Raw genomic sequence first — 25,525 nt, 5'->3', positions numbered from 1 at the left:
GTTCAGGCTGCGAGTGCACGGCCCGCAAGGCCTGTGTGCGAAGTGCTTGGCTGAGGCAGCAATACCACCACGGAGACGGGCACGGGAGATGGAGGATCACAATACCACCCTGGCTACTCAGTAACGGCTTGGACTGAAAAGCCTGTGATGTCCGCAGCACCAATCGTGCCAAATGGAAGGAGACAGGGAGATCAGTCGAAGCAGAGGATTGGCGCCTTCCCTAGAGATGTGCTTGCTACCTGTTTAGATTTCTCTTAGTCTGGTTCTGTTGAACGTCTTGCTCTGCCCGAGCCGGTTAGCGCCATTGCGCGTTAAAATAAAGCTGGCGCTCGCGTTTGCGAGCTGCTGCATACGATCTGTCTGTTGCAGTGTTATAGCCTCCATTGTAACTCTGCGTGAATGAATTACCGTACTTTGCACAAAATGTTCTGTCTGTCACCTGATTAATAATGCATTGCTGAACATGTAAACCGAGCCGTTTTCGAAACAACTAGCCGCATAAAGCAATCGCAAAGTACCGGCTGTGTTTTTTTTTTGATAAGAACAGCAAGTCGTACGTACCGGAATAGGCAACACGTACGTCAAAACACGTACGTACGTAATACGCGCAATCTACGCATAGCGCGTTAATAGCGTATTGTTTGGTTGATCCATGCGTTTAACATAAACGAAAACGGCAGTCGGCAGGCAGTACGAATCGCTCGCCTCTGCATCCGGGCTGTTCTGCAGCGATACCAGTAACTTGAGACAGCTTGCATAGTCGACCGTGTCACCATTCATCTTGGTGTCTTGAATATGGTGTGGCACTGACACCGATGAGTTCTACAAAGTACAGACATCGGTCGGTGCAGTTCTATGATGGCTGAGCTGAGAGCATCCAACAGAAGCTGGCGTGGGCCAGCATGGAAAGTTTCATTTCTCTAGCGATCTGCCTGTATGGCGTGTACACTGGTAGGTGGACAAGACTGCAGTCACTCCGTGACCTTGTAGACAGTGGGCACCTGCCGCACCTGTACAAAGACAGCATATTGCCGTTGGTGTGATGCTTTGTGCGCACGGTAAAACCTAAACCTTTTATCCAGTACTAGCACTGAAATTACAGCGGTTGACACATCAGGCAACCAGTACATATGAATGATAATTACAATGATAGAAGCCAGAAGCGTAATGTACATTGTACATAAGCGTGTACAGTGATACTGCCGCATTACTTGATGGCAGTCTGAACAAGCAATCACACATGACACAGCACGCTGAGTGTTCAAGACCAAGCGTCTAATGCATCCATGTATTCTGTACGACACCGAGACACTAGCCGACCGAGAGTCACTTTGGGATCAGCGATTCAGCATGAGTAAAGCAAGCTTAAATATGCGTATTGCTTAAATCTGCTTTACGCTGTTACTGTACCTACTTCCGTACTTCGGTATCGTAGTGTTAAAACTGTTTTAGCGTGACACGGTGACTGCCGTTTTTAACTTTTGATCCTTTTCAGCGTGGTGCTTTCTGACACAGTGTCCCAAATGTAGACTATTGTTAACGGAAAAATTTGTTTGTCTCTAGCAATTACTATGGCGTTGGACGTTGGCCTGAACGTCGACGCTCTGATCTGAGCCTTTGCACTTGTAATACAGTTCTCAACTACATACGCTTCGATTCCGCTTGCTAATTGGCAGATCGGTTTAGCAAACCAGTCACCCAACGGCCAACAGTGCAGTACAGTAACCGTAACTGTCCGTAAACGATATTGGATTAGGCAGGTGTAGCATGAGACGCGCTACAAGGGAATGGAAGGTGCGTAATCAGTTTGCCTTATTATACCATCTACTAGCAACACTGCAGAAAATGGCTGCCCAGGTGCGAAGGCAAAAATTCTTTGTGAGATTGTTAAAGGACGTTTCAAATGTGTGGTACTTGAACTTTCATGGGATGGGAAACCGCTGAAGCCGATGCGATCAGTCATGCGCCTCATACATATCGCCATTATCGCTGGCCAGTTGGTGGTTGCGGTACGAGTACAAGTTATCTGATAAACGATTATGACTAACGACTAACGACTTTAATGTGGTAACAACAACCGGCGCAGAGAATGTGTAAGGAAACAACGACAACTAAACGAGCCACCGCTGATGGCTGATAAGGAGCAGATACGAAGGTCATGGCCAGATGCCAGTGTAAGAAAATGACAACTACGAGGAATGAGAAAGCTGCGATGATCGTTCCGGCTCGCGCAGTGGCTGCACATTTCCGGCACATGTGCTGATTTTGCCGCTGTTGGTCTCTGGGCGACGACGGCGACGTATAGGCACCCGGGGCAGACAACTGTATGTAGAAGTGGCCGGTGTCGGCGTGCTCTGCAGCGTGTAGTACAAAGTCTGATGCGCGGCGCTGCAGGCCCGGTTGAAGTCAAGATGATGGGCCGACGCTGTCGTTGACAGTCGAAACTACGAGTATGGGTCAGGGTAACATGTTTTAATATAGTAGGAACTGTAAATTTTCATCTTCAGTAGCGCATTGCACCCTTCCCTGTACTACATGCGTACCTCTAAATCGTGGGTGTGTAGAAGGCGGTAAAGACGTCTTCCTGCAGCTTTTTCCACAGACCGCTTATTTTTCGTCCCTAAACGCAACAACAAAACTAATTTATGTCACAAAAACCGGTGATAGATGGGCTATGTCTACCCCAGTACGTACTCTCCTAATGACAATTCACTTCTCTCAAGAATGCAGGTAATGATAACCGAGAAAAGTTGATATTTTGTAATTCACATATATGGATAGTTTATACGAGGTAACTGAGATCGATATTTTGCAAGCATTATCCATTTCACATGCATGGAGACTGTAGAGCTTAAATAGTGTGTCGTAACGGGCCGCAATTTGGCATAACCCGTAAATCTGTATTCGCCGGTGTGCTGATGCATTAAAAATTACGGTCGAGCTTGTACGGCTGACTATTTGTGTACCGGCTTACCATTTTCTTCGGTTGTTCCGCCATGAAGACCACAAAGAAGGCATGGATAATGTGCGGCATCGGTGCCATCCAGAACTCCACCTCCGCTGCCGTGTCCTTGAACACGACAGCGAACGACCGTGCCATGTACACGATGACGATGAGGATGTCCATTAGCAGCCAAGCAGATAACGCCGGAGAGAACATTTGCATGATGCGCCGGAATAGCACGGGCAGCGCTTTCTCCTGCTCATGACAGCGCAGGATTTCATCGTGCAGCGCTCGTAACTGCGTAGTATCCGCTGTCGCCATAAGAAAACACAAGAAAGAATAAGAAAATTTAAGAAGAAGCATAACAAAACATAAGAAAACATAAGAAAACATACTCGTGGCAATTGTCGCTTTAAGTTGTCCAAGATCTTGGAGGAGCGGCGTGACGGCTGATGTTATGTAGAGAAGGATGACGCCGGCAAAAAACCCCGCGGTTATCGTCGACATGAAATCGACAAGACCGATCAGGACGATGGATGCGTACGCCACCATTTTCTCGCTGACGTTCCAGACCAAGAACCTGCTCGTATCACCGTCATCCGGCAGGTTGTTGGCGAGCAACAGGGAAGCGTACGCCTTATACGCCGTAATCGATACCATCATTCCCATGACCACAAAGGACAACATCACCAAAAACGCCGGTGGCCGGCATTGATGGCCGTCACGCAGAGAACGGACTAAGGCCGACATGGATGGTCCTTGCAGCGCGAAAAGCACAACGTCAGTTAGGCCGCGTACGCAGTAGAAAATAAACGGTAAATTAGCGACAAACAGGATGATGGCGGGAATCTGGGCGCTGGCTACTTGTTGGTGGGCGAGTGGTTCTTGTATCAGGCTCTGTATGCCGAAAATCAGGCACGCGCTGAGAAAGGTCACGAGAAATAGGCGCAACAGATCCAATCTGCGTTGTCCGACAACTGGCTGGGCCAGGCTGCCGATGAGTGGGTTGTGTAAGAGGAAGCGCAACCACAAATCGAGGCATTGTTGAACTGTCCGATGGTTGTTGATGCTTTGGATAATTCCCTTCACTGCACTCCTTGGCGGAGCGTCAAGTTCTTCAAGAATGTCATCCAAGTCGGGTTCCGCGCGAGCCATGATTCGCAGCAGGGTTCCACGTTACCCGCAATGAAATTAATCAATCAGTTTGGTACGACAAGTAGTTTACACGCGTTCGTCGCTGGTTGAGCAGGTTGGACTAAAACAGTTCATCCGGTACGGCATTGAGCAAACGAAGATGTCTGCAGTACAGCCAGATCAGACAAACACCATCGTCAATATGTTGCGCTTGGTACTGCGGAAAAGCGTTATCGGGTTACCGGATCCGTGTAAAACCATCATCGTCCGCGGTGCGTTGCTCCAACTGTATTGACACATTTACTCGTCGGTAAATCCCTTTTCGAAGGAATGTGTATGCAAAAATGGCAGATAGTAATCGATCAAAAGCGGTGTTGGCCTGCGCGTCTGCTGCTCTTACCGCGCCAAACTCAAACGAACGGGATGTCTGAAATGGGATGCGACATGCACTTTGGTGTGTTAATGCAGCGGTTTCTCCGGTTGCGGGCTGTTGTTGACATTATTCCGGTGTATTGCGCTGATCCAGCCCTTCATGTTTCCTTTAACTCCCATTATGCACTCGTCATTAATTACGAAAGCAAGTTTAAGCAACTGAAAGCACGCTGTGTGCGTCGCACAGGAATGTGGACGGAACGAAACGGCTGCCAAACAGATCGTTTATTAAAATGAAATTTTAATAAAAGCAACAAGGCCCGACAAATCTAAAATCATTCGCAGGATGACATCAAATCCCAGATGGGAGCAAAAGGAGAACAGAGTCGACCAGTCAAGATATTCTTGGCTGGGAGAGGCGAAAATCAGAAGTGAAGGCCGTGTATTTTTAATACACGGCCGAATCGGCAAAAAACAGACCGGAGAGACGGTGCGGCAATCCACGCAGCCCCACTACCGTGGGCGGTGGCACCGGCCTCCTAGCACAACTATCATATCTTCTGTATGGCCTTATTCCCTGATAGTCGCAAGCGTCATAGGGGACAACTTTGACACCCAAACTATCTCTTATGACACCTGCGACCAGCATGGTTCAGCTGCGAATACAAGAGCAGGGCGGAATTTTCACACAAACAAAGCAAATTGGAGAAACCACATCCTTATTTTGGATTCCCCACCGCGTATGTGATAAACAACCGATTACGTAAAATTTGACTACATAATCGGTTGTGTTTATTGCAGACGCGGTATTACCATTATATAATGGTACCAGTATGACTGTTATACGAGACTAAGTCTCGTATCTGTTATACGAGACTATCGTGAGCGTAGCTCAGTCTCGGCAACGGACGGCGCCTCATTGTGGAGTATAGCGCCGTCCGTTGCCGTTACCGAGCTACGCTCACGAGAACGGGATCTCGGAAACATAATGCGACATACACTTTTCTGTGTTTGAACAGTGGCTTCTTAGGTTACCGGCTGCTGTTTATTATGCGCCTCCTGTGTGTTGTGATGATCTGCTGGAGTAGTCCTCTATACTTTCAACTGCAACGGGCTCAGTGTTGATCGCCGCCAGGTTACCTTTCCGGACACGAAGCTGTATTAGTCTGAAGAGGACTTTCATAACACATTAAAACCAAAGCAGTTATTGACTGTAAGCTGAGGATAGTTTTCTTAGCAAAACAAAGATTCCATGACATGTGTGATTCAATGGATATTTATATGTACTCTGTACTGCTTAATGAATTAGGTTTTTAATCGCATTATGTACCATGGCGAGCTTCGCTCAATAAAAATCACTCAAATAAAGAATTTGTCCCAATTAACATGAGATGGGACTGTACACAAAACACTCATAGCATTGCCACGCATTATTTCCAAGCTTAAACGTTGAAACAAAAAACAGGTAGAACGAATCTCGCCGGTCCTCATAAACAATTTCTTACCAATCTCCTTTAACAAGACAATTGTTTCCTCACAAAAAGTTCCAAATGTCTCGCATGCAACTGGGACAAAATAACAGCGATCCGTAAGAGACTTATACTTCCCCATCTTCGCAGTGAAAGCCCGTTCGGCAGCTGCGCCAGCGCACTTTGAGGTCGCGTCGATGTACGAATGAATTATGGCACTCGCTTTAGTAGCTTACGAATTTACAATATGCACACACTTGTACACTTGATCGGAGTGTGTCGAGGCGTCATGATAATATAACGACTATTACATTACGCACCATCTTCTAGCAGCGTTGCTCTAAATGGTAAAGTGTGAATAGAAAAAGTATTTCTTGAGATTGTAAAAGGACCGTTTCAAAATCGGTGGTACTAGAACTATTGGAAACCCCTAAGCCGGTCGTTTGAATTAGGCACACGTCTCGTATAGATCACTGTTATCGTTGGCCAGCTGGTCGTCGCGGTGCCTATCCGAAGAATGATTTTTTTTTTCGCAATAAAAGCCCGAAGTTACGTTATTTCGTTAAAAACCAGTAATACGTACACTATTCTGTACAGATACAGAATGCAGTACAACAGCAATGATTTAACCGAGAACAAATGTATGCAGCCATCCGTAATTGTTATGCTTAGCGCCACAAACCAGCAGCCACTGATAACGAATAAAGTTGCCGCTGTTTGGTCTCTGGGCAACGACGGTGGCGTTTAGGCAGCCGGAAGCGGGATATATACAGTTGCAGCATGTAGGGATCGTCGGTGTCGGCGTCAAAGCGCAGGTATGACGTGCCTTGTAGTGTGTAGCGAAGAGACCGGATGAAAGCCCGGATGACGGCCGACGTTGCAGTTAAAAAGTCGGATCTACGAGGATGCGAAAATGGCTTAGTAGTAAAAAAGTATAGTAAGAACCTGCTGATTTATGCGGCCGTGACAATATTCAGTTGCGCATTGCAGCCTTTATGTAAATACGTACTTCTAAATCGAGGATGGCCCGCGAACATGGGGGACGTTAAAGACGTCTTCCTCTAGCTCTTTCCACAGACCGGTAACTTGTAGTCCCTAAATAAAAGAACAAAATAATCAAATTTTATATCCACAGGAACCGATAGTAGATGGGCTACACCCGGTCTGTTAAGATAAACGATTTCGGATGGTACTATCTTTTGCTGGCAGAAAACTGCTACTCTGCTTTGCACAGGTTTGCAGCGTAGAACAAAAAACAGAGAAAATCAGTCTTCGGTACAGAATTATATTCAGTAATTGATTTAATAACAGCATGCAACAGTATATCGCAACAATGGACCTGAACCGAGATGCGCTTCTAGGCGTAATTTACGTTCAGACGACGCCTCTACTTATTTTTAATGTTTTCTTAGGTTTTCTGTATTTTTCGAATTTCCTGAATTTCGGCTTGCGCATAGCTTACCTTTTGCTGCGGTTGGACCGACATGGCGGTGACAAAGACGAAATGGATGATGTGTGGCATCGGCGCCATCCAAAACTCCACCACCGCTGCTGTATCTTCGAACACCACAACGAACGATCGTGCCATGTACGTAATAACGATGAGGAAGTCCATTAGCAGCCAAGCAGAGAGCACCGGAGAAAACAGTTTACCAATGCGCTGGACTAGCTTCGGCAGCGCTTTCTCCTGCTCATGACAACGCTGGATTTCCTCGTGCAGCAGTGGTAACTGTGTAGAGTCCGCTGTCGCCATAAGAAAAACATAAGAAACATACGAGAACATGAGAAAACATAAGAAAACATACCCGTGGCAATCGTCCTTTGAGTTGTCCAAGATCTTCGAGGAGCGGCGTGACAGCCGCTGATATGTAGAAACAGATGACGCCGGCGAAAAACCCCGCCGTGAAGGTCGACATGAAATCGACAAGACCGATCAAGACGATGGATGCGTACGCCGCTAGCTTCGCGCTGACATCCCAGACCAAGAATCTGCTCGTATTCTCGTTGTCCGGTAGGTTGGTGGCGAGCAACAGGGAAACGTACGCCTGTGCCCTGTAATCGATACCATCATCACAACGAACAGAAAGGACACCGTCACCAAATACTCTGGCGGCCGGCATGGATGGCCGTCACTCAGAGAATGGGCCAACGCCGACATGGATGTTCCTTGCACGCCGAACAGCACAACGTCAGTCAAGCCGCGTACGCAGTACAAAATAAACGATAAATTCGCGACAAACAGGATGATGGCGGGTATCTGAGCGCTGGCTACTTGTTGGTGGGCGAATGGTTCTTGTATCACGCTTTGTATGCCGAAAATCCGACACGCGCTGAGAAAGGTCACGAGCAACATGCGCACCAGGGCCAGACAGTGCGAAGCGTCCAGTTCTTCATCAGCGTCAGCCATAGTTTCACCACAGGGCTCAAGATATCGTGTAAGGAAATTTTAATTACAGTTGCCGTTATGGATCTGTTTGCTCCGCAACCAATTTATAAGCGTTCACCACAGGTGAGCAGGTCTGACTGAAAAGTTTCATCTGACGCGGTATCGAGCACACAACGACGTCAGCAGTAAAGCCAGTTCAGAGAGACGCGATCGCCAATATTTTGCCATCGAATTGATGAAAAAACCGGTGTCGTATCACCGTATCCGTGTTACATCATCATCGTCCGATCCCTGCGATGCGCGTTGCGCGAACTGCGTCGATATACATTAACTCGATGATGTTGATACTTTTACTCCCTCTTCCAAGCAGTGTGTATACAGAAATGACAGACATTAATCCATCGGCCGCGGTGTTGGTTTGTCACGGTCTGCACCGAGGTGCGTCGCCCTTACCGCGCCACACTCAAAAGTGTACGGCATGCCTGAAAGGAGATGTGGCGTGCACTGGTGTGTTTGAGCAGCGGCTTCTCCGGTTGCAGGATGCTATTGACCATGTGCCGGTGTAGTCGTCTGCATTCCAATGAAAAAGCCGGAGGGACAGTGACCAAACTGAAACCGTTAATGGAAAGAGATACCGCTTTTTGCTGAAACGATACGAGTTTGTTCCTGTCGGTTTTGAAACATTTGGATGCTGAGGCACATCAGCCACGATGCTCATTAATGACTATCGGAAAGAGAATTTTCTACGAGGATCTGAGGCAGAATATCTCTTTAGCTTAACATGGTAATGCTGCGTCCACATCCTGATAGTGATGGCTTTTTAGGACTACAGCACCTGTCTGTTGCCGCCAAGACGAGGAGTAGGCGCGGACAAAGTAGCGAACGTCAGGTTTCACGGTATCCGAATTTTTTTAATTTTGCTGTAACGATGCATAACTTAGTTGCCATAATCAAAATCGGGTGTTCTCATTCTCTTGAAGTTGTGAACAAAATTGTTACTTGGACTGCTTTTTCCCCACTTTCGTAGAAGAGAATATTATATGCAACAAAGGTCATCAGTAACTATACTCATTGTTTTAGCCAAACAGTGTGCCTTCGTTACGTACAGACCAGGTCTTATTGCGGCGTTGGGCGCCTGCATCGAGAACGACTACACCCAGTTTTTGTCGACGATGGATATATATGAGCCAAGAAAAATGAATGGATGGCTTCCAAGGTCACCAGACATGCGGACGCGGCTGCAGAACAAGCGTTCGTGAAGAACAGTCACAGTACAGCACTATGGTGGACCGTTGTCATTTTGTTCCGCTTGCTGACGAGAAACTGGGTGTCTGGTGCGACGCGTCCGTTAATTTGTTCAAAGAAAGCGGCAAAAGTGTCACGTATTGACCGGAGAAAGCCTGTTTTCTGCTTTGTGTTTTTCACTGTTTAAGTCTTGAGATTCAACTTGGAATGCTAGAGTGTGTTGGAAACTGTTCCTTCCCACGCTTACTGGAAGGGATTTTTGTTAGATGCTGCTTCATCAGGCACCGCCTTAAGGGAAGTGGCCCGGTACATGGTACCAAATTCGTGTACATGCACGAAATCTTTCACTTTCGCGCACTCCCAAACCCTTTTTTCTTTTGTTTTATGACATTCGGTAGTCAAATGATTTGTATAGACAGGCCTGAAAACCGTTTGCGCGCGCAATATCCGGTTCGGGAGTTATGGCTGTAAGAAAATTCCCAAAAGTTTAAATGCTTTCAGGTGTACCAAAAGTCTCATTATGGACCGATCTCCTTCAAATTTTGCATGTAAATGCACATGGCCATGAAGATCGTTTTTACCCCGATCCATACTTCCACGATTTTTTTCAAATTTTAAAATGAATTTTAAAATTTTTAAAATTTTTAAAATTCATTTTAAAATTTGAAAAACATGCTAGAACAGTGGATCGGTGTAAAAACGTTTTTCGTGGTTATGTGCATTTACGTGCAAAATCTGAAAGAGATCGGTCCATAATGAGACTTTTGGTACACCTGAATGCATTTAAACTTTTTGGAATTTTCTAACAGCCATAACTTGCGAACCGGATGTTGCGCTCGCAAACGGTTTTCAGGCCTGTGTATGCAAATCATTTGACTACAGACTGTCATAAAACAAGAGAAAAAAGGTTTTGGGAGTGCGCGAAAGTGAAAGATTTCGTACATGTACACGAATCTGGTACCATGTACCTGGCCACTTCCCTTAACAAAATTTACCGAATAAGTCCCCGTTACCAGCCTAAGAAAAACACAATGTGAAAAACTGCTGGTATGCAATAGCATTACGATGCTTATAACTGCTTTTCATTCGTTTGTCTACGCTTACTGTCTCATCACGCGCAATACGCTACGTTTTATTTTCCATATGTTACGAATTATTAGGGTGAATATGTCATCTCGGAAATTCTTTCTGGACAAATCTCATAGTTGGTTTAATTCTGCGATATGATAGTAATATTTACATTCATACGGTGAGGATACTATATAATACGTGTTTGCGGTACAAAAATTGATCCATATTTGACATTTCCTATCGATTTTTCCAGTTAATTGTTTTCAACTTTTGAGCAGTACATGTATGCATTTAATCGCTATTGAAGGTATACTGCAAAAATGATCAAATCAGCGCACTGCCACCAACAGCTCGAAACGCACTGCCAACAACACTTTTTTTAGCGTAAATGGCATTTGCTTTTACAAGTTTGGAAATAAAACCATTACAATCATTACAGCTCAAAATCGGAGAAGCCGCTGATTACACACAGCAAAGTGCATATCCCAGCCAGTTTTTTGAAATTGTATACTATTCAGTTTCGGTAAGGGCGACTGATGTCGCCGCTGCTTGTCAGGCCAACACTGGGGCCAACTGGATTAGCCGTCGCTGTTGGCGAAAAACAACGAGAGAATGCACCGGCGAGTATTTATGTTTGCTTTAGCTCAGGTTAAGTAAATCCATTGCGGTGAAAACATTTGAACAGCTCGAATAACATGACCAGTCAACCCGGATACGGGAGCACGATGTACCGCTTGCAGCAACTCGATATTAATATGAAGCGGTGCTGTCGCAGAACATTGCCGACTATCCTTTCAAAACGAGCTACACTATCTGCGATCCTTGTTTGCTCGGTGCAGGCCGCAGGAACCTTGTACGTCAGCCCCTGCCCAACCGTGGAAAAGTAGTGAATGCTCATAAACTGGCCACAGCACACCGGTAGTTTTCACTTGATTCTCTCTACACGATGATATTGAGTCCTGTTTAGATATTAAAGCCGATGAACGCTGTCTAAGCGGCGTTGTGGCCACGGGCCAGGCCACCTATTCTGACCGGCTTACCATAAGTGTAGCATGGGTGCGCCTATTTTTCAGAGGCTGTGCATTCTATTTCTAAACCTCCCTTTAGTCAGCATTCTGTATGCGTTTGCATGGGACGCTATAGATAAATTGGGTCTTGGAACTGGCCTCGTAATAACCTGCTGCTTCACGCTTCCGATAATCGCCTGTATGACTTGTCCGTGACCTTGCACCCCTTTCCAACCTCGTACAGTCGTTTGCTCGAAGCGCTGAATAAACAAGCAATTGTGAGATGCTTTAAGAGCTCCGTTTTCCTATCTACGCGATCACATTAAATCCTGTTGAGATATTATGGCTCACGCAGAATCTGACGAGGAGCTGGTGGCAGTCTATCCAACGGACACCATGGACGGTGACCTTTCGTCACCTTCTCCCGACACCACGCGACCAGACCTCGACGCAGGCATCGATCCCAAGAATACACTTTCCCGGAGAGGATTTCTGGATGTCTGTTTAGCGACCTGGTTGCGCGTTCTTCTCGACAATCCGCTCATCATCATTTCGACCGCGCCAAGTCTCGTCGCTGGACTTTCGGGCAACACCGGCGCGGCCAAGGTGCTGCTGTTACTGTTGGCCGTCTGCATCGTAACCCTCTTATCCCTCGTTCCGATCCAGCCAAACGAAGAAGCCGGTGTACTGTATCCCGTCATCGCTCGTCTGGCCAAGTTGTTCGCCATTTCCTACTGTTTGCGCGGAATATTCGACTTCATGGCGTTGTGGTTGTTAGGACCAGCCCTGATGGGCTTGGTCAGTCAAATCCGAGACCACCGCCGCCAAAACCTGCCTCCGGCATTGTCGACCTATTTGGGGATCGTGAGCTTTCTGGTCACTGTGCTGCTGATCATAATGACGACCTATGAAACGTACATTTCCCTTGTGCTCGTTACCACGTTGAGTCCCAGTACCACGAAGAAGTTTGTTGTGTGGGATGTCACTGAGCAACAAAAGAACTACATCTGGACGGCCTTGTTCACTCTGGTCGACGTCTTGTCGACATGCACCGCGGGCCTCTTCGCGGGCACCATTATGCTGTATCTGTCATTCTGCGTTACACCGCTGCTGCAAGATCTTCGGCAACTCGAAGCGATATTTATAGAAAGCGTCTGGACATGGGACGCAGCACAAGTACTCAAGATGAAGGACGAGATTGTGCGCTGTTTCCGAAAGGAGCGGGCGCTGCTGCAGCTCTCCCAGAAAATTAGCGAGGTTTACTCTTCGGTGCTGGGTGCGTGGCTTTTATTGGATGTGTTAAGCGTTGGCGCGTGCATGGCTCGGTGGTTTGTGGGAGGGTACCAAGGGACGATAGCGGTGGCGGGGGTGTGGACGGGCCCAGTGCGCTGCACGGTGCATTTCGCGTTTGTTTTCTTTATGGCAGTCCAGCCGCATCCTATGGTTAGCCGTTGTTGTTTTACTAATCGTATTAAAAGTAAAAAATATTCTGTGCTGTACCGAATCGTACACTAAATTTTTTTTGCTTTTGGGAACTCAAAATAACGCAGCTACGGCGCAAGCTGCAGGCAGACGTCTCGGATGTTTTCCTTGTCGGGGTCCGCTGATTTAGAGGTATGCACAAGATTGTTCCGTAATTTCTAATGCGTTAGCCAAATTTGTCATTGTGGTGAACGTGGTGTATCTGCAGTGCCAATCGTCAATGGCCCAAAATTCGCGCTGAATAGGTGCTATCTGTGCTTTACGTTATAGAAATTACGTGGAAAGCTGGTACTGTTGTAGAGTATGGTCAGGAAGCCCGCGTGCGACAAATAATTATTAAAGACTGTTTTTTCTATCCCGTAGGTGGTTGAAGCGTTAGGTATTTCCGGTCCGGCTTTAAGCGGATTGCTGCGTTGCATAGGCCGATGAATTCGTGAACTGACTGGAGAAGCTCATTCTACTGCTTTTCTTAAGCAACGTTTTAGTTTAGCTAATATATTAGGGAAACGCTCCGGCTGTGTTAAGCACATTACCTTTTAACCCACGAGAAGATAGATTTTGGTTGGCTTCTTAATGTTTTGAATTTTAATTGTCAAATAGTGCCCGCGTCTGCGACCTTTTTGTTATTTTCAACATAACGGCAAGGCATTTGCCGGTCAAACACACTCAGACCAGCCGTTTTAGCATCCACGAATCGCCAATCAGCGGCACATTGTAATGAAAAATGTCAAACGTAAAAATGCGTACTGGCCATGTCATTCCACCCGTAAAACAGATAAAACCATAACTGATGTCTGATTACTATAACAAACAAAGAAATAGCCGTGCAACCGCTATAGTTCACACTGGATCTATACTTTACCCGGCGCCATGATTAGACGGTGTTGGTGCACGTAATCCACCCACCGGCTCCAGCAGGAACCTGCCGTGGCTCGCAGCGCCTCGGCGTTGGCCACGACGATGAGGCCGCGGCGGGCACGCGTCATGAGGACGTTGAAGCGACGCGCGTCGTTGAACCAGTCGAGGTTACCGGTGCGTCGCGCACCGCCGAGAACACAATCACATCCTTCTCGCGACCATGCAATCCGCACCAACGGACTTCAGCCAATAGATATCATACACTGCAGTTCAATGAACCTAAGAAGAACCTAAGAATAACCTAAGAAAACTATAGAATCGTTACGAGGGAACGGGAAAACAGGAGAAAGTTGCTCAGGCAAGAATTGAAAAAATATTAGAAGGACAGGAAACACACAAACTCAGTACACCACAGTATTAAATGTGGAAGGTCATTTAGATAACGGCCTAACCTGGAACCCATCGATGGTGACAACCTCGATATCTTTCGCCAAAATTTTCAGCGCCGGCGTCTCCTTCAGTGTCTTGATCAGATGCTGCACCTGGTGGCGGTACGGAGTGACCACACCAATCTCCTTCGCGGTGACATTAGCCTCGCCATGCAGCAGCAGTTTCTCCAGCACACGGACCACCATCTCCGCCTCCGCGTGGTTTACCCGCAAACCGTACTGAAACCGCTTCGCCTCCTGTACATTGATAAACACCACCGGTTTGTCCGGATTGGGCCACTCGATGCCGAGCGGCAAGGGCCGGTCCGCCGGCGAGACAACTGCTTTCAGCCGGCCGCCATAGAAGATCCGCGAGCAGAAGTCGATGATGAAGGGGTGGGAACGGTGGTGCTCATCTAGCATCTGCACGTGGATGGCGTCGGAGTGGACCAGGCGGTCGAAGAGCGACACACTCAGATCCAAGCCGGGAACGTCGGATTTGGCTAATTCATGCACTTGCGGCGGCAGCTGCTGGTGGTCGCCCACTAAGACGACCCGCGCGGCTTTGACGATGGCGATCAACGCGCACGGCTCCGTCACCTGCAGGTTAGAATCAAAGAAAAACTGCATCAACGACGTCTCATCCATCTCTAATCTACGCAGTTAGCGGCTCCTGAAAACACTGAATAAGATGTTCGAGTTGAGATATTAACAGCATTGTTAATCAATGCTTGAGACAACCAGAATTTTACAATCACATATCAAAGAGCAGTAGTTTTTACTGGATTATTCGCATTAACGTAGGTTAAACGCAAAATTACGCTTTTCATCATTTCAGTACATAATACACTTCATCCAGTCTCTTACCGATACAAAACGCTTCCTGAACACAAGCAGCGTTACCTCGCATTAAAGCAACACTGATTCTCTGCTTTGGAAACGGAGTGGACCGTTTCTCGTGTGTCTACTCGAAAAGCATCTTACCGAGTGTAGACATTAGCAGCATACCTGAGAGGCTTCGTCGATAATGACCACATCGAAGACGACACCCTTCAGATCGGCCAGCCCGGCGCCGACGCACGTGCCCACGATAAGATCCGCCGTTTGCAAGACTTTCTGGGCGCTCTTCTTCGTCCCGTTGCGGGTTCTTCCCTCGGCCAAATCCGCCAAGGTGTACTGCTGCAGATCCTTCGCCACCGCCGATTTATCACCGACGCGCACCGGCGAAAAATCGATGTCATCTATCAACAAAACCAAATTGTAATAGAATCGTCGCAAACGATACACAGATTCGCAGACATTATCGCTTCAGTTTCTTACCCGGCTTTATCAGCGTCTTCAGCTTAAGGATTCCGCGCAAGATGTTATCGGCGGCAGTGTTGGTTGAGGCCACCGCCAACACCCGGCATTTCCCGTACCTTTCCATCAACACGTGTAGCATGAACGCTATCGTCTGCGTTTTCCCTGTTAATTTATTGCAAAAACTTCATCCTAGTTATAAAAGTATCGAGTGTGGTTATTTCACTTTTACTGTGCGGGGTTTTTTTCTATGAACATGCTGTGAATAAATTACTTTTCCGAGAAAATATTATTTAGTCTTTTAGTCTTCTGACTCTTCTCACCTGTGCCGGGTGGCCCTTGAATAACCGTCAGCTTGTTGCTACAGGCCATTCTAACCGCCGCTTTCTGTGATTCATTGATCTTGACGACATTTTGCCGTGGATCCTTCTTTTCCCCCAGTTTCTCCTCAATTTTCTTCAGTAGCGCAAAAAATTCCTCCAGTTTCTCATTTTCATCGGCGACGACCTCCTCAAACGGCAGCCCCATGATGGCGTTAAACGCCAGCGTGCCGTTCTCTTTCTGCGCGACGAACGTGGCCACAGCGTCGACGGCGTGTTTGAAGGTGGTCAAGTTGCCCAGCACCTCCATCTCCCAAGTAGCCAGGGCCACTTCCGGCGGCGGGGCCGCGTCAAAGTGGACGATGATATCGGGGGAGATGTCCTTGACCACGCCCACACACACTACCGGACCCGCGTCCACATTCTCTACTGGGTTCGCGGGATTCGGCTTCGGCTTAACGACGCCCGGCCTCTCGAGCGCCGGGAATTCCGTGTCCGCGTTCTTTGCGTCGAAGACGCTTTCACTGCGTTTCGGTTTGTTCATCCGCGTGAAGAGGACGATGTCGCCGACGCGCGGACGCTCTGCGATGTACTGCGCTCGGTAGATAAATTTGATCTTTTTCCTACCAAGAAATCGCGGCCGTTAAAAATTAACGCGAGTTACTGAACGGATAAAAAATTCACGAGATTCTGTTGCACTCTTTTTGTTGGTTTCTTAGAAAGTTTTTAAACCGCGGACCGACTGACCAATTGTTAGTCCTACGTTGTCAGTCCAAATAACTTGCTGCTTCATCTACACTCATATTACGCAAACCAGCGCTTCTCGGTTTGAACTAGTGTTGGCGGTTTATGCGCGCTGGATGTGTTCCTGTTGCACATTGTTGGTTGATTTTATTATTCAATTTCGGAACCGACGCGGTTTCCAGTTTTTAGGGCCAGATTGTACTAACGTTTTCCCGTTGTCCAACTTTCCAACTGGCTGGTTTTTGTTGTTGTCCACCATCTGGATTCCAAGCTGCGGAGCCCCCTTCTTCTCCCGCTGTTGGTTAGTTCGCTCTCCCAGTAAATCCAGGCACGACAGATATCCGAATCGTCTGAGGTAATCACTCTCCACTAACGGATCCTCATCTTCAAAAAGCATCCGATTGAATTCAATGCCGACACTGGGATCCAACACCATCACACTGGCTTTCAGTAATTCAGTGTATTCTTTCGCGCTAAACCTGTCATTCATCTTTTCCGTGATGGTGCGCGCTTCTTGAAGGATGTGGCTCGTGGGCAGCGTGGCGGTGCTGTGCAGTAACGCGCACAATAATTCCAAACCCACAACCGAGTCAATGTCAGCGAAGTGCTGGGCAAATTTAATCGCCATCTGTGGAATGTACAACAGAATTTGGAGAACTTCACAGTCTCCTTTGGCGCTGCGTCCATACTGATCGAGAACCATCTGCACAAAGTTAGAGCACCACTGGGTTTCGGTTTGGCTGTAGTAGTGGATGACTCGAATAAAAGGCATGAAACTTTCCGCTCGTTTTCCCAGCATAATCATACCAGTTTCCTATAAAATTATATTACTCAATTCTGCGGTTTTTCTTGATTACTAATATGTAAAGGTCAAACGTTTACTTTGAAGGCTTTCAGCTGCGCCACGGTGGCGGCATGCTCGGGCAACGGATTGTCAAAATCCGGAGCCAGGAAGTCAGCGACCTTCGCTGGCTGGATGATGTGCACGGGAATGGTGGTGTTGCCCAAGGACAAGGGCGTCAGGTTGGGTCGGGTGTGTCGGCCGTCCGGCTGCTTGACTGTACCAACGTAGTAAATCTCCACACCTGCGAGTGCATTTGGTCACTGGTCAATAACAGCCGTTTTCACGTTATACGGTTCTATCGAGACCACTTGTTATACCGGTAGTACAAGTAGCTTTTATGGTTTAAGACTATCACCGGCGCCCCGCTCTTTCGTCGACCGTCGTCGAACGAACAAACATGGTGTCGTCAAACATGGTTTAATTTAGGATGAAATTTTCTCGAGGTGTGGGATCAGGTCGAATAACAGCTTTATGAATGAGTTTGACGAATAGGCAAGGGAAAATCGATGAGTGCAGCTGCATTAATTGTGACTGGTTGAAATTTTCACTAGGACGAAGTGCTCGTAATATAGGTACATACCGCAGCATCGCTTAGTTTGGCAAAACCATTTCTTAGCTCTACCGGCTTTACGCGTCTTAGGTTTGAAAAGGATTTTCATGAAAAAAACCAGAGTAACTTTGGGTCGGCGTAAAAACAATCTTTATATGTACTACAGATACTTTGTAATGTGCATTTACGGGCGAAATTTGAAGAAGATCGGTTTATAATGAGACTTCTGGCACACCTGAGTGCAATTCAACTTTTTGGAATATGTATATCCCGTTGAAAAACTTACGGGTGAATCCATATACATATATGGATTCACCCGTAAGTTTTTCAACGGGATTTCATGCCTACGTAGTGTCTGATTAATACTGTCATAATTATGAATCGAAATAAAGAAAAGTTGAATCTTAGCAATGCAGAAAGTGTTGGGGAATGCGTGACAGCGAAAGTTCCCGTGGATGTACTCGAATTTGGTCTTATGTACCGGGTCAAATCCCATAAGACAGCAAGCCCAAATGGCAAATGTCGTTTTGCAGGTAAGAGCAGCGCACGCTGTTGTGCCTACAGTACATGGTAAGGTAACCTAACTTACCCATCAATCTGTGCTTTTTTATATAATCCATTTTTTCCGTAGACGTATACGTTCGGGAGAACCACATCGGATCCAAAACGGCAATACTGAACCGGATCTCGTAGTCCATCGGCAGCTCATCCAACGGCAGCCCCAGCACCTCATTAACCGGCCGCTTATCCTCGGCATTCTTCCGCGTTCTATCGCGCGGCCGCGATCCCATGGTCGCTGGCCGCTGGCCCTTCACCCAGATAAAGGAATTCTCTCTGTCGATGTTCCCGTTTGAGGTTTCGAAGGAATCTGTCTTCTGTCTGATGCTACTTTGGTTATTCGTTGCTCTGATGTTCTCTTTCATCGGAGCGTACATCTGGAACAGATCCTCCCCCAAATACACCCTCATCCCCTCCGGGACAATCCGTTTCTCCACCCTCCCATGGAACAGCTCAAAGTACACAATCTCCCCGACATCCGTATTCTCCACCCCGACTTTCAGCGGTTTCGGGAAGTAAACCGCGACACTGAAGCGGTCCGAGTACTTAAACACCACCAAAGACTTGGTGTAGTTGCTCAACGCGTCGCACAGATGCCGCACGAACCCGGCTTCGTTCTCGGTCTGATGGAAGACGGAGTAGGAGTACAGCAGCTTCCAGTGGAGATCCTCCACGTCCAGGTACACATGCTGCAGTTCCCGGGGGGTGCAGATGTCCGAGCGGTTCAGCGCGTTCATCAGGATGTTGTTGGGAACGCCCAGCTGGCGCGCCGTTTCTTTCTGCTGGAAGGTGAAGTGGCGGTAGTCGATTTGGCGGATGAGCGCGTCCTGATCGTCCAGGTTCAGGTGGTCCTGGTTCATGTTGAACCAGTTGATGAGGATTACCAGCAGGCTGTAGTTGCTGATGTTCATGTCCCATGAGGCGATGATGTCCTTCATGACTGCATGGCTAAGGGCAGCCAACATGCGAGCGTCACCTTTCTGCGCGTTGGTGCGGATTTTGTGCCTAGAATGAGCAGAATCATTTCGAAAGACTCGTAATATTTTTGTCTCGTGTTGGCTTTTTTTCCACAAATCGTACTACGTTGCATACGTATATTAAAAGCTAAATTAGAACGCCTGGCTTTAAGATAGTACGTCCGCGGTTCGATTTCTGGGTTGGGCAACTTTTATCTCATAAAAACCACCAAAAATGTACACAGTTTTTTAAATCAACCATACTGTAGCTCATGTATCATTTTCACTTACTTAAAACGTTCATACCGCTGCTCGGACACTTCAAGCATTTTCTTCCAAACCGGCTTCTTCACCGGCTGGTCGGGATCTTCTTTGGGCGGGGCTTTCAGATGACTGGGAATACTCACCCTCTCTCCGTCCACTGCGCCGGAAAACAGTTTATTCAAGTCCTCGCACTCTTTACACAACGCTCCTTCGACATCTACCCATTGCTGGTACAGGTGATCGATGATTCCCAGCGAGGCATTGCTGAAGGAGGCGAAATGCTTGATCATGGCATCCCTATCGATCTTTTTCGCCTGCTTCTGCTGGGCCGGTGGATACCCGTAGGGTTCCTGCATTTTTTGTGGGATTAACCGCTTATCCCAGATGACGGTAAACTTGTCCCCATCGAGATCGCCGCCGCCCGAGCAGGAGGCGGTGGAGCGCCGTCCCTGAACCGGGAAGACAACGCAGTCCACCAAATGCCGGCAGCCAGGGTTCTCCACCGCCTGCCGCAGCAGGATGTCCCCCGGGAACAGACAGGGGTTCCGCACCAGCACCAGGTTCCCCACGAGGGGCGTGGCCACGCCGTCGATCGTCGGGGCGAAGTACACATCCCCCTCCCGCAACTGACCGTCTTCCGTTTCGTTGGGATCGTTCACGGCGAACACGAAACGCGACTCTTCCACCACGACGCTCAGTTTCGTCTTGTCCCCGTTGTTTTTCTCCTTTACGCTTTTGTGCATGATGTGACTGCGCACCGCGTTCAGCGCATCAGTGACCTTTTTCGACTGGAATCCTTTCTCGGCGAGCTCACTCACCTCCCTCTGCTTGCCTTCACCGCTCAGCACCTTGAAAGCCACCACGGGGTCCTTGTACATGTTCTCCAGACGTTGATAGTGCTCTTCTTGGACTTCCAGCAACGCTTCGTCGGGTATGCCCAAAGCCGAGAGCAGCGCGACAATCTGCTGGTTAAGTTTGCCGTAGATGTACGGTCGAGAAGTCCCGGACGGCTGGACGACGCAGAAGGAGTCGTCCTCGCATGGGAACTTCTCCTGCGACTTCCGGAAGACCACGTCGGATGTAATCGACGGGTTCACGGCCAGGACGCCTTTGAAGCCGCGGTAACGGATCTGGATGACGCTCGGCACCAACAAACGCTCGTCGAAGCGGAGATTCGAAGCGTGTGCCACTTTTTGCATGAGCCTTGGCGAGATCCACCTGAACACGATCACAGTCACACTGAATATTACAAATGTTCGTTGAGTTATAATCAGTTATTCAAGCCCCTGCATAACAACATAGCCATTTACTGAACAAGAATAATTGGCAACAAAATGCTTCTCTAAATAATTTACGCTTCCAAGACTCTCTTTCTGAACTTTGGTTGGAAGCGACGCCATAATTATTTGTTTATTAATACTCACTCGCTCGTTCTACTGCTTTTATCAAGCAACGATTTAGTTTGGCTGCCATTAAGGGAAGGTCAGGTCTACGCGCGAGAGTTTCTCACGCGCGTAGCACTTAGTCTACGCGCGAGAGCTCCTGCGCGTAGTAGTTTGACTACGCGCGAGAGCTATCGCCGGTAGTAAAAACAGTACTGAATCAGCTACGCGCGCTAGATTTTGTTTTTTTATGCTGATAGACGAAGCAGTGATCGACCAAGCAATACTAAATACAATTGGATGCATCAGCATTAGGGTTTTTAATTCTCAGGCACAATTCAAATTTAAATAACAGTGTCCCTTCGCTTAGCCGGCAGCTTTACTGCTTTCTCCAACGCTTCGGCATCTTTTGCGGAAACACGAATGCTTTGAAACGTGATCACCGTCTTAGTGCGGGCATTTCGTCCCTGAGCTCTTGGGGGTTGCTTTAACACTCCCGTGACGATAATTTCGCGAAACCATTCCCGAAATTCCCGGTCAGGGATGTAATTCGCAGTCTGGATGGTTTTCCGGAGCAGCAAATCATAAGCAAATGCAAATGCATAAATCAAGCAATTGTTGCTTGTCGGCGACTGTCCATAAACAGGGGCGTATTCGACTTCGACCTGTCCTTATGAGTCCGGAAAACAAAACAATCGAAACAGCTGTAACTTCAGCAGATCTGTCGGCTGTTGTCCCGTCGAGCAGTAGACCCGTACGACGCCAGGTTTCATACAATCGTATAGCGCGCCGCCGCGCAAACATAGTGATTTACGCCGTTGAAAAGTGGCTGCACAATATCTTTGTCCATGTTTCGCTGGAAGCGTATCCGCGCAAAACATTGGTCAATTGGCTGGCAAAGAGCAATTTCCGCTGGTGATTCCAACCCTGCCCGCTGTGGAAAAGCTTCTCGCGCAAGAGGTAAGTCCCAGCGACTAACAGCCGAAGCGCCAGGTCAGAACCATAACGGTTTAGGTTTGAAATGTCTTCTGTAAGAACGGGCGTGATGCCGTATTCGCGCACGATTTCGTTTTGGCCAGGAGGCATCGGCTCCATTATTCGCCTCGCGCGCATGGAGGCCGTTTCGCCCGGACGCACTGGGCTTCGCTCGATACGGGCCGATTTTCTACGCGGTTGAACGGAGACTTTCCGCTTTTTTCCTAGGTTATGCGTTTCTTTTGCTTCTGGAGTAGCATATCTGCTAGCGTTAGCAGCGTAATGGCTGTTTGGTTGAATTTCGTATGCCTCCGTCCCTCAGAAGGTCGACCGCGCGGCTGCACTTGCCCTGCGGGCCTCACAGTAAATGGATGGATATTCAGGACGTTTTGATCATTGCCTGCAACTGTGTTTTCTGGCATCGCTAGTTCGGCTGCTTCAATAGCGTTTGGGGTTTCCATAATTTCCTGCGGCGCTTCAGCATCCGCTGTTGATGGTCTCGCAGCTTCGACCTGGTCAGGGTGGGATACAACGGGGATTACGCCGCTGCGGATGATCTCCGCATAAAGTTGCAATGCCGCTAGGTGTTGCCGAAACTCCACCGCACCAAATTTAGAAATTCCGCTTGCGATTTCTTTGCTCAAGTCCAGGGCTGTCTTGTAACGAACTCCGAGACTGTTATACCGTGCTGTTTGGTCTGAAGAATCTTCTTCTGTTACGTCTTCGTCCGGCTCGCCCTGTAGCGCTGCTTGAAGGACATAAAGCGGTCTCCGGTTTTAAGCAGTGCAGAGTCCATTTCAGAGGAGTAAATAGTACAAATTTACAACTATAACCGCTACGGATACCGGGAGGTAGCTTAATTGTGCCGGTAAAATAGCACCGGTAAAATACAATTTTACGTCCTAGAAATTATTGGAGCCTTGACAGAATATTTGACCTTGGTTGTTATGGTACTGGTTTATGCCTGCCACAATAATGCTAATTCACAAATCGATTATATTATATTTTTTTATTTTCTAATATAATTTCGCTAACTCTCGCGCGTAGTCATTTGACTTTGCGCGAGAAACTCTCGTGCGTAGTCAAACCTCTACGCGCGCGATACTCTCGCGCGTAGCCATTTCGTTAAGGGAAATACTACTGCCGAATTCAGTACTTTGCCTTATAACCCGCGGGTGGATAGAGATTTCGGTTGTGTTTTCCCTGTTTAATTTAATTCTGATGTAAGTAAAGTGTCCGCGCTTGCATTTTGTTTTTAAATTTTAATGGCTATTATGACCTTCGCACTCGCACTAAGATGAATGCAGACTGACCCGCATCCGTCAGTGAAGTTTTGGCCGTTCTCCACAATGTCGTCTTCCACGGGATATCCGTCCTCGTGTCCCTTCCCCTTCCAAGGCAGCCGAAAAACCGGTTGCGCACTGCTGAGGAGCTGTCCGAGGCGTTTGGCTACTTTCGCTGCGCTCGTCAACTTGGAGAAATCCCCTAACCTGTTCCATTCTGCCCAACACTCCTCGTTACTAGCTGCAAACATCAGGCATGTCCTCTTCTTCAGCTGGCTTTCAGAGTAAACGAAGAAGTTGAATTCCCGTCCGTTGACGCGGATACCATTCTCCAGCACTGCTTTAATGTACTTGCAGACTTCATTGTTGCGATTCACTGTTGGCTCGTTCTCCGTCCTCTCGGCTGGTTTAAAGTGGAGATTCTGGAAGCAGACCGAGAGTAGCATGTCGGGATGGTAGCGCTTGAGGACGCGGTTCGGTTCGGCGAAGGACCAGTTCAGCGTCATCTCCACGACGGGATAATTCAGCGCACTGCAGTTCAAACGCAGCACCTGGATTTCCTTTGAGAGGATTATCTGGATCTTTCTCTCTCGCTGGCTTCTTCGAATCATGGAAATTGTCGATGGAGATTCTAATCTCCGATAGATCCTTCAGCAGTCGCATTTTGGGTTGTCCAAACCCGGCAAATCGTTGCAGAGGCAAGTTAAGAAAATACGTTATACAAATAATCCTTACGAAAATGAAACTCGAAGTGATCGCAACGGACAATGCAAGGCAATATGAGGTTGCAGAACACAAAACTGCCCGTGCTCGGAAACGAAGACAAGGCTCCGTTTTCGATCGAAAATCAGAAGAATGGAGGAGATCTCGAAAACTTTCAGAATGTGGAGCCAATTCACGGCGCCACACCGGGCGGTTCTGTCTGCGCCATCCGCATCCCTGGGATTTTCGCAAAATCTCAATGTAGCCAAACGGGAAAGGGATTTGTGCGGGGATACGCGGCGGTTTGAAGGAAATCACTAAAACGCATTTAGAGGTACTTACGCGTGTTAAAGCTACTCTATGCTGAGTATGCGTGTCCGAAACAGTGGAAATCGTGTGAGTGTTAAGCAGCGTTTTGATCGGCTGCGATCAAGTAGTGTACCAGCGCTTGCAAGTTACTAGTACAAATTACCAATTACTTACAATTATTGTTATTTGGGTGCTTATTGCAAATGCCTATTAAAAATGCAAGTAATCATATTATTACAGTTAATTGGAAGTGTAGTGTATGTACTATAAAGTACTGTAGTACATTATATGAGCCTAGCAACGTTCCAGTATCTCTGAGAGAATGTTTGTATGTTTTCCTACTTTTATATTTAGTCTATCATCAGTCGTCCTACTGTACACATCTAATAAAGTATTATTAGATACTTCACATTGGCGTGAAGGATGATAGCAATTTTTTAAAAAAAAAAGTTTTTAATCTGGAATAATGTCTACCACTGGAAATACGGATGGTACTAGCACGAGTACCGTTGTCCGTACGTCCGTGACGCAGACCAGGCAGGATGTGGCCGGAGAAGAAGCGGATTCTACCGGATTGCCCCGCCTGGCGAAGTTCGATCCAGAGGTCATCAAACTGGAGACCTGGCGGATCCAGTTTGACAGTCACCTGTCCTCCCATGGGATGGCTACGGACAGGAAGAAGCCGCTGCTCCTGGGATCGTTGGCTCCGAAGGCAATGGAGATGCTAGCCTCCATGTGCCGTCCGAAGGATCCTGGCGCGTTCACCTTCGACGAGCTGTACAGTAAGCTCAAGGTCGCTTATAGTAAGCGTACGAACGTGCGAGTCGAACGAGCAAACTTTTTCAGCATTAAGCAGCAGGCAGGTCAGACGTTGTTAGATTTCAGCAATAGCCTCAGGAATCAAGCAGTTAAATGCGATTTTCCAGATACATTTGTTGACGAC

At 47.7% G+C, this 25,525-nt stretch overlaps 4 protein-coding genes across 4 annotated transcripts; 1 reads left to right on the top strand and 3 right to left on the bottom strand.

Annotated features, from left to right (window-relative positions):
- Nucleotides 1-2,545: 2,545 nt before the first annotated feature.
- Nucleotides 2,546-4,241, bottom strand: LOC129582423 (uncharacterized). The gene is made up of 3 exons (XM_055473936.1): nt 3,340-4,241; nt 2,975-3,255; nt 2,546-2,620 (listed from the first exon to the last, which is right to left on the bottom strand). Exons 1-3 carry the CDS (start codon nt 4,097-4,099, stop codon nt 2,546-2,548), a joined length of 1,116 nt encoding a protein of 371 aa, XP_055329911.1. The 5' UTR covers nt 4,100-4,241.
- Nucleotides 4,242-11,420: 7,179 nt separating this feature from the next.
- On the top strand, nt 11,421-13,720 carry LOC129582346 (uncharacterized). The gene is made up of 3 exons (XM_055473858.1): nt 11,421-13,071; nt 13,179-13,242; nt 13,474-13,720. Exons 1-2 carry the CDS (start codon nt 11,971-11,973, stop codon nt 13,233-13,235), a joined length of 1,158 nt encoding a protein of 385 aa, XP_055329833.1. The 5' UTR covers nt 11,421-11,970; the 3' UTR covers nt 13,236-13,242; nt 13,474-13,720.
- Nucleotides 13,721-14,019: 299 nt separating this feature from the next.
- On the bottom strand, nt 14,020-19,448 carry LOC129582422 (uncharacterized). Its single transcript, XM_055473935.1, has 8 exons — nt 18,743-19,448; nt 17,642-17,844; nt 16,966-17,573; nt 16,019-16,638; nt 15,717-15,860; nt 15,405-15,637; nt 14,421-14,996; nt 14,020-14,247 (listed from the first exon to the last, which is right to left on the bottom strand). Exons 1-8 carry the CDS (start codon nt 19,446-19,448, stop codon nt 14,239-14,241), a joined length of 3,099 nt encoding a protein of 1,032 aa, XP_055329910.1. The 3' UTR covers nt 14,020-14,238.
- Nucleotides 19,449-20,126: 678 nt separating this feature from the next.
- On the bottom strand, nt 20,127-24,182 carry LOC129582421 (uncharacterized). The gene is made up of 3 exons (XM_055473934.1): nt 23,602-24,182; nt 20,214-21,149; nt 20,127-20,148 (listed from the first exon to the last, which is right to left on the bottom strand). Exons 1-3 carry the CDS (start codon nt 24,180-24,182, stop codon nt 20,127-20,129), a joined length of 1,539 nt encoding a protein of 512 aa, XP_055329909.1.
- Between the last annotated feature and the right edge of the window lie 1,343 nt (nt 24,183-25,525).

The sequence above is a fragment of the Paramacrobiotus metropolitanus genome, unplaced genomic scaffold, assembly GCF_019649055.1.
Source record: "Paramacrobiotus metropolitanus isolate TYO unplaced genomic scaffold, Prichtersi_v1.0 Parri_scaffold0000007, whole genome shotgun sequence".
NCBI classification, from domain to species: domain Eukaryota; kingdom Metazoa; phylum Tardigrada; class Eutardigrada; order Parachela; family Macrobiotidae; genus Paramacrobiotus; species Paramacrobiotus metropolitanus.
This window is presented reverse-complemented; position numbering and strand designations above follow the sequence as displayed.

Coding starts and splice junctions, on each gene's coding strand:
- LOC129582423 (XM_055473936.1), bottom strand. CDS start 4,099: ATGGCTCGCGCGGAACCCGACTTGGATGACATTCTTGAAGAACTTGAC. Junction 3,256..3,339: donor TAAAGCGACAATTGCCACGA/GTATGTTTTCTT, acceptor TTATGGCGACAG/CGGATACTACGCAGTTACGA. Junction 2,621..2,974: donor CGGAACAACCGAAGAAAATG/GTAAGCCGGTAC, acceptor TGTTGCGTTTAG/GGACGAAAAATAAGCGGTCT.
- LOC129582346 (XM_055473858.1), top strand. CDS start 11,971: ATGGCTCACGCAGAATCTGACGAGGAGCTGGTGGCAGTCTATCCAACG. Junction 13,072..13,178: donor CAGTCCAGCCGCATCCTATG/GTTAGCCGTTGT, acceptor AAAATAACGCAG/CTACGGCGCAAGCTGCAGGC.
- LOC129582422 (XM_055473935.1), bottom strand. CDS start 19,448: ATGAACGCGCTGAACCGCTCGGACATCTGCACCCCCCGGGAACTGCAG. Junction 17,574..17,641: donor CGCAGCTGAAAGCCTTCAAA/GTAAACGTTTGA, acceptor ATAATTTTATAG/GAAACTGGTATGATTATGCT. Junction 14,997..15,404: donor TTATCGACGAAGCCTCTCAG/GTATGCTGCTAA, acceptor TCTAACCTGCAG/GTGACGGAGCCGTGCGCGTT.
- LOC129582421 (XM_055473934.1), bottom strand. CDS start 24,182: ATGATTCGAAGAAGCCAGCGAGAGAGAAAGATCCAGATAATCCTCTCA. Junction 21,150..23,601: donor AACTTCACTGACGGATGCGG/GTCAGTCTGCAT, acceptor GATCGTGTTCAG/GTGGATCTCGCCAAGGCTCA. Junction 20,149..20,213: donor GATAGGGATGCCATGATCAA/GCATTTCGCCTC, acceptor AGCAATGGGTAG/ATGTCGAAGGAGCGTTGTGT.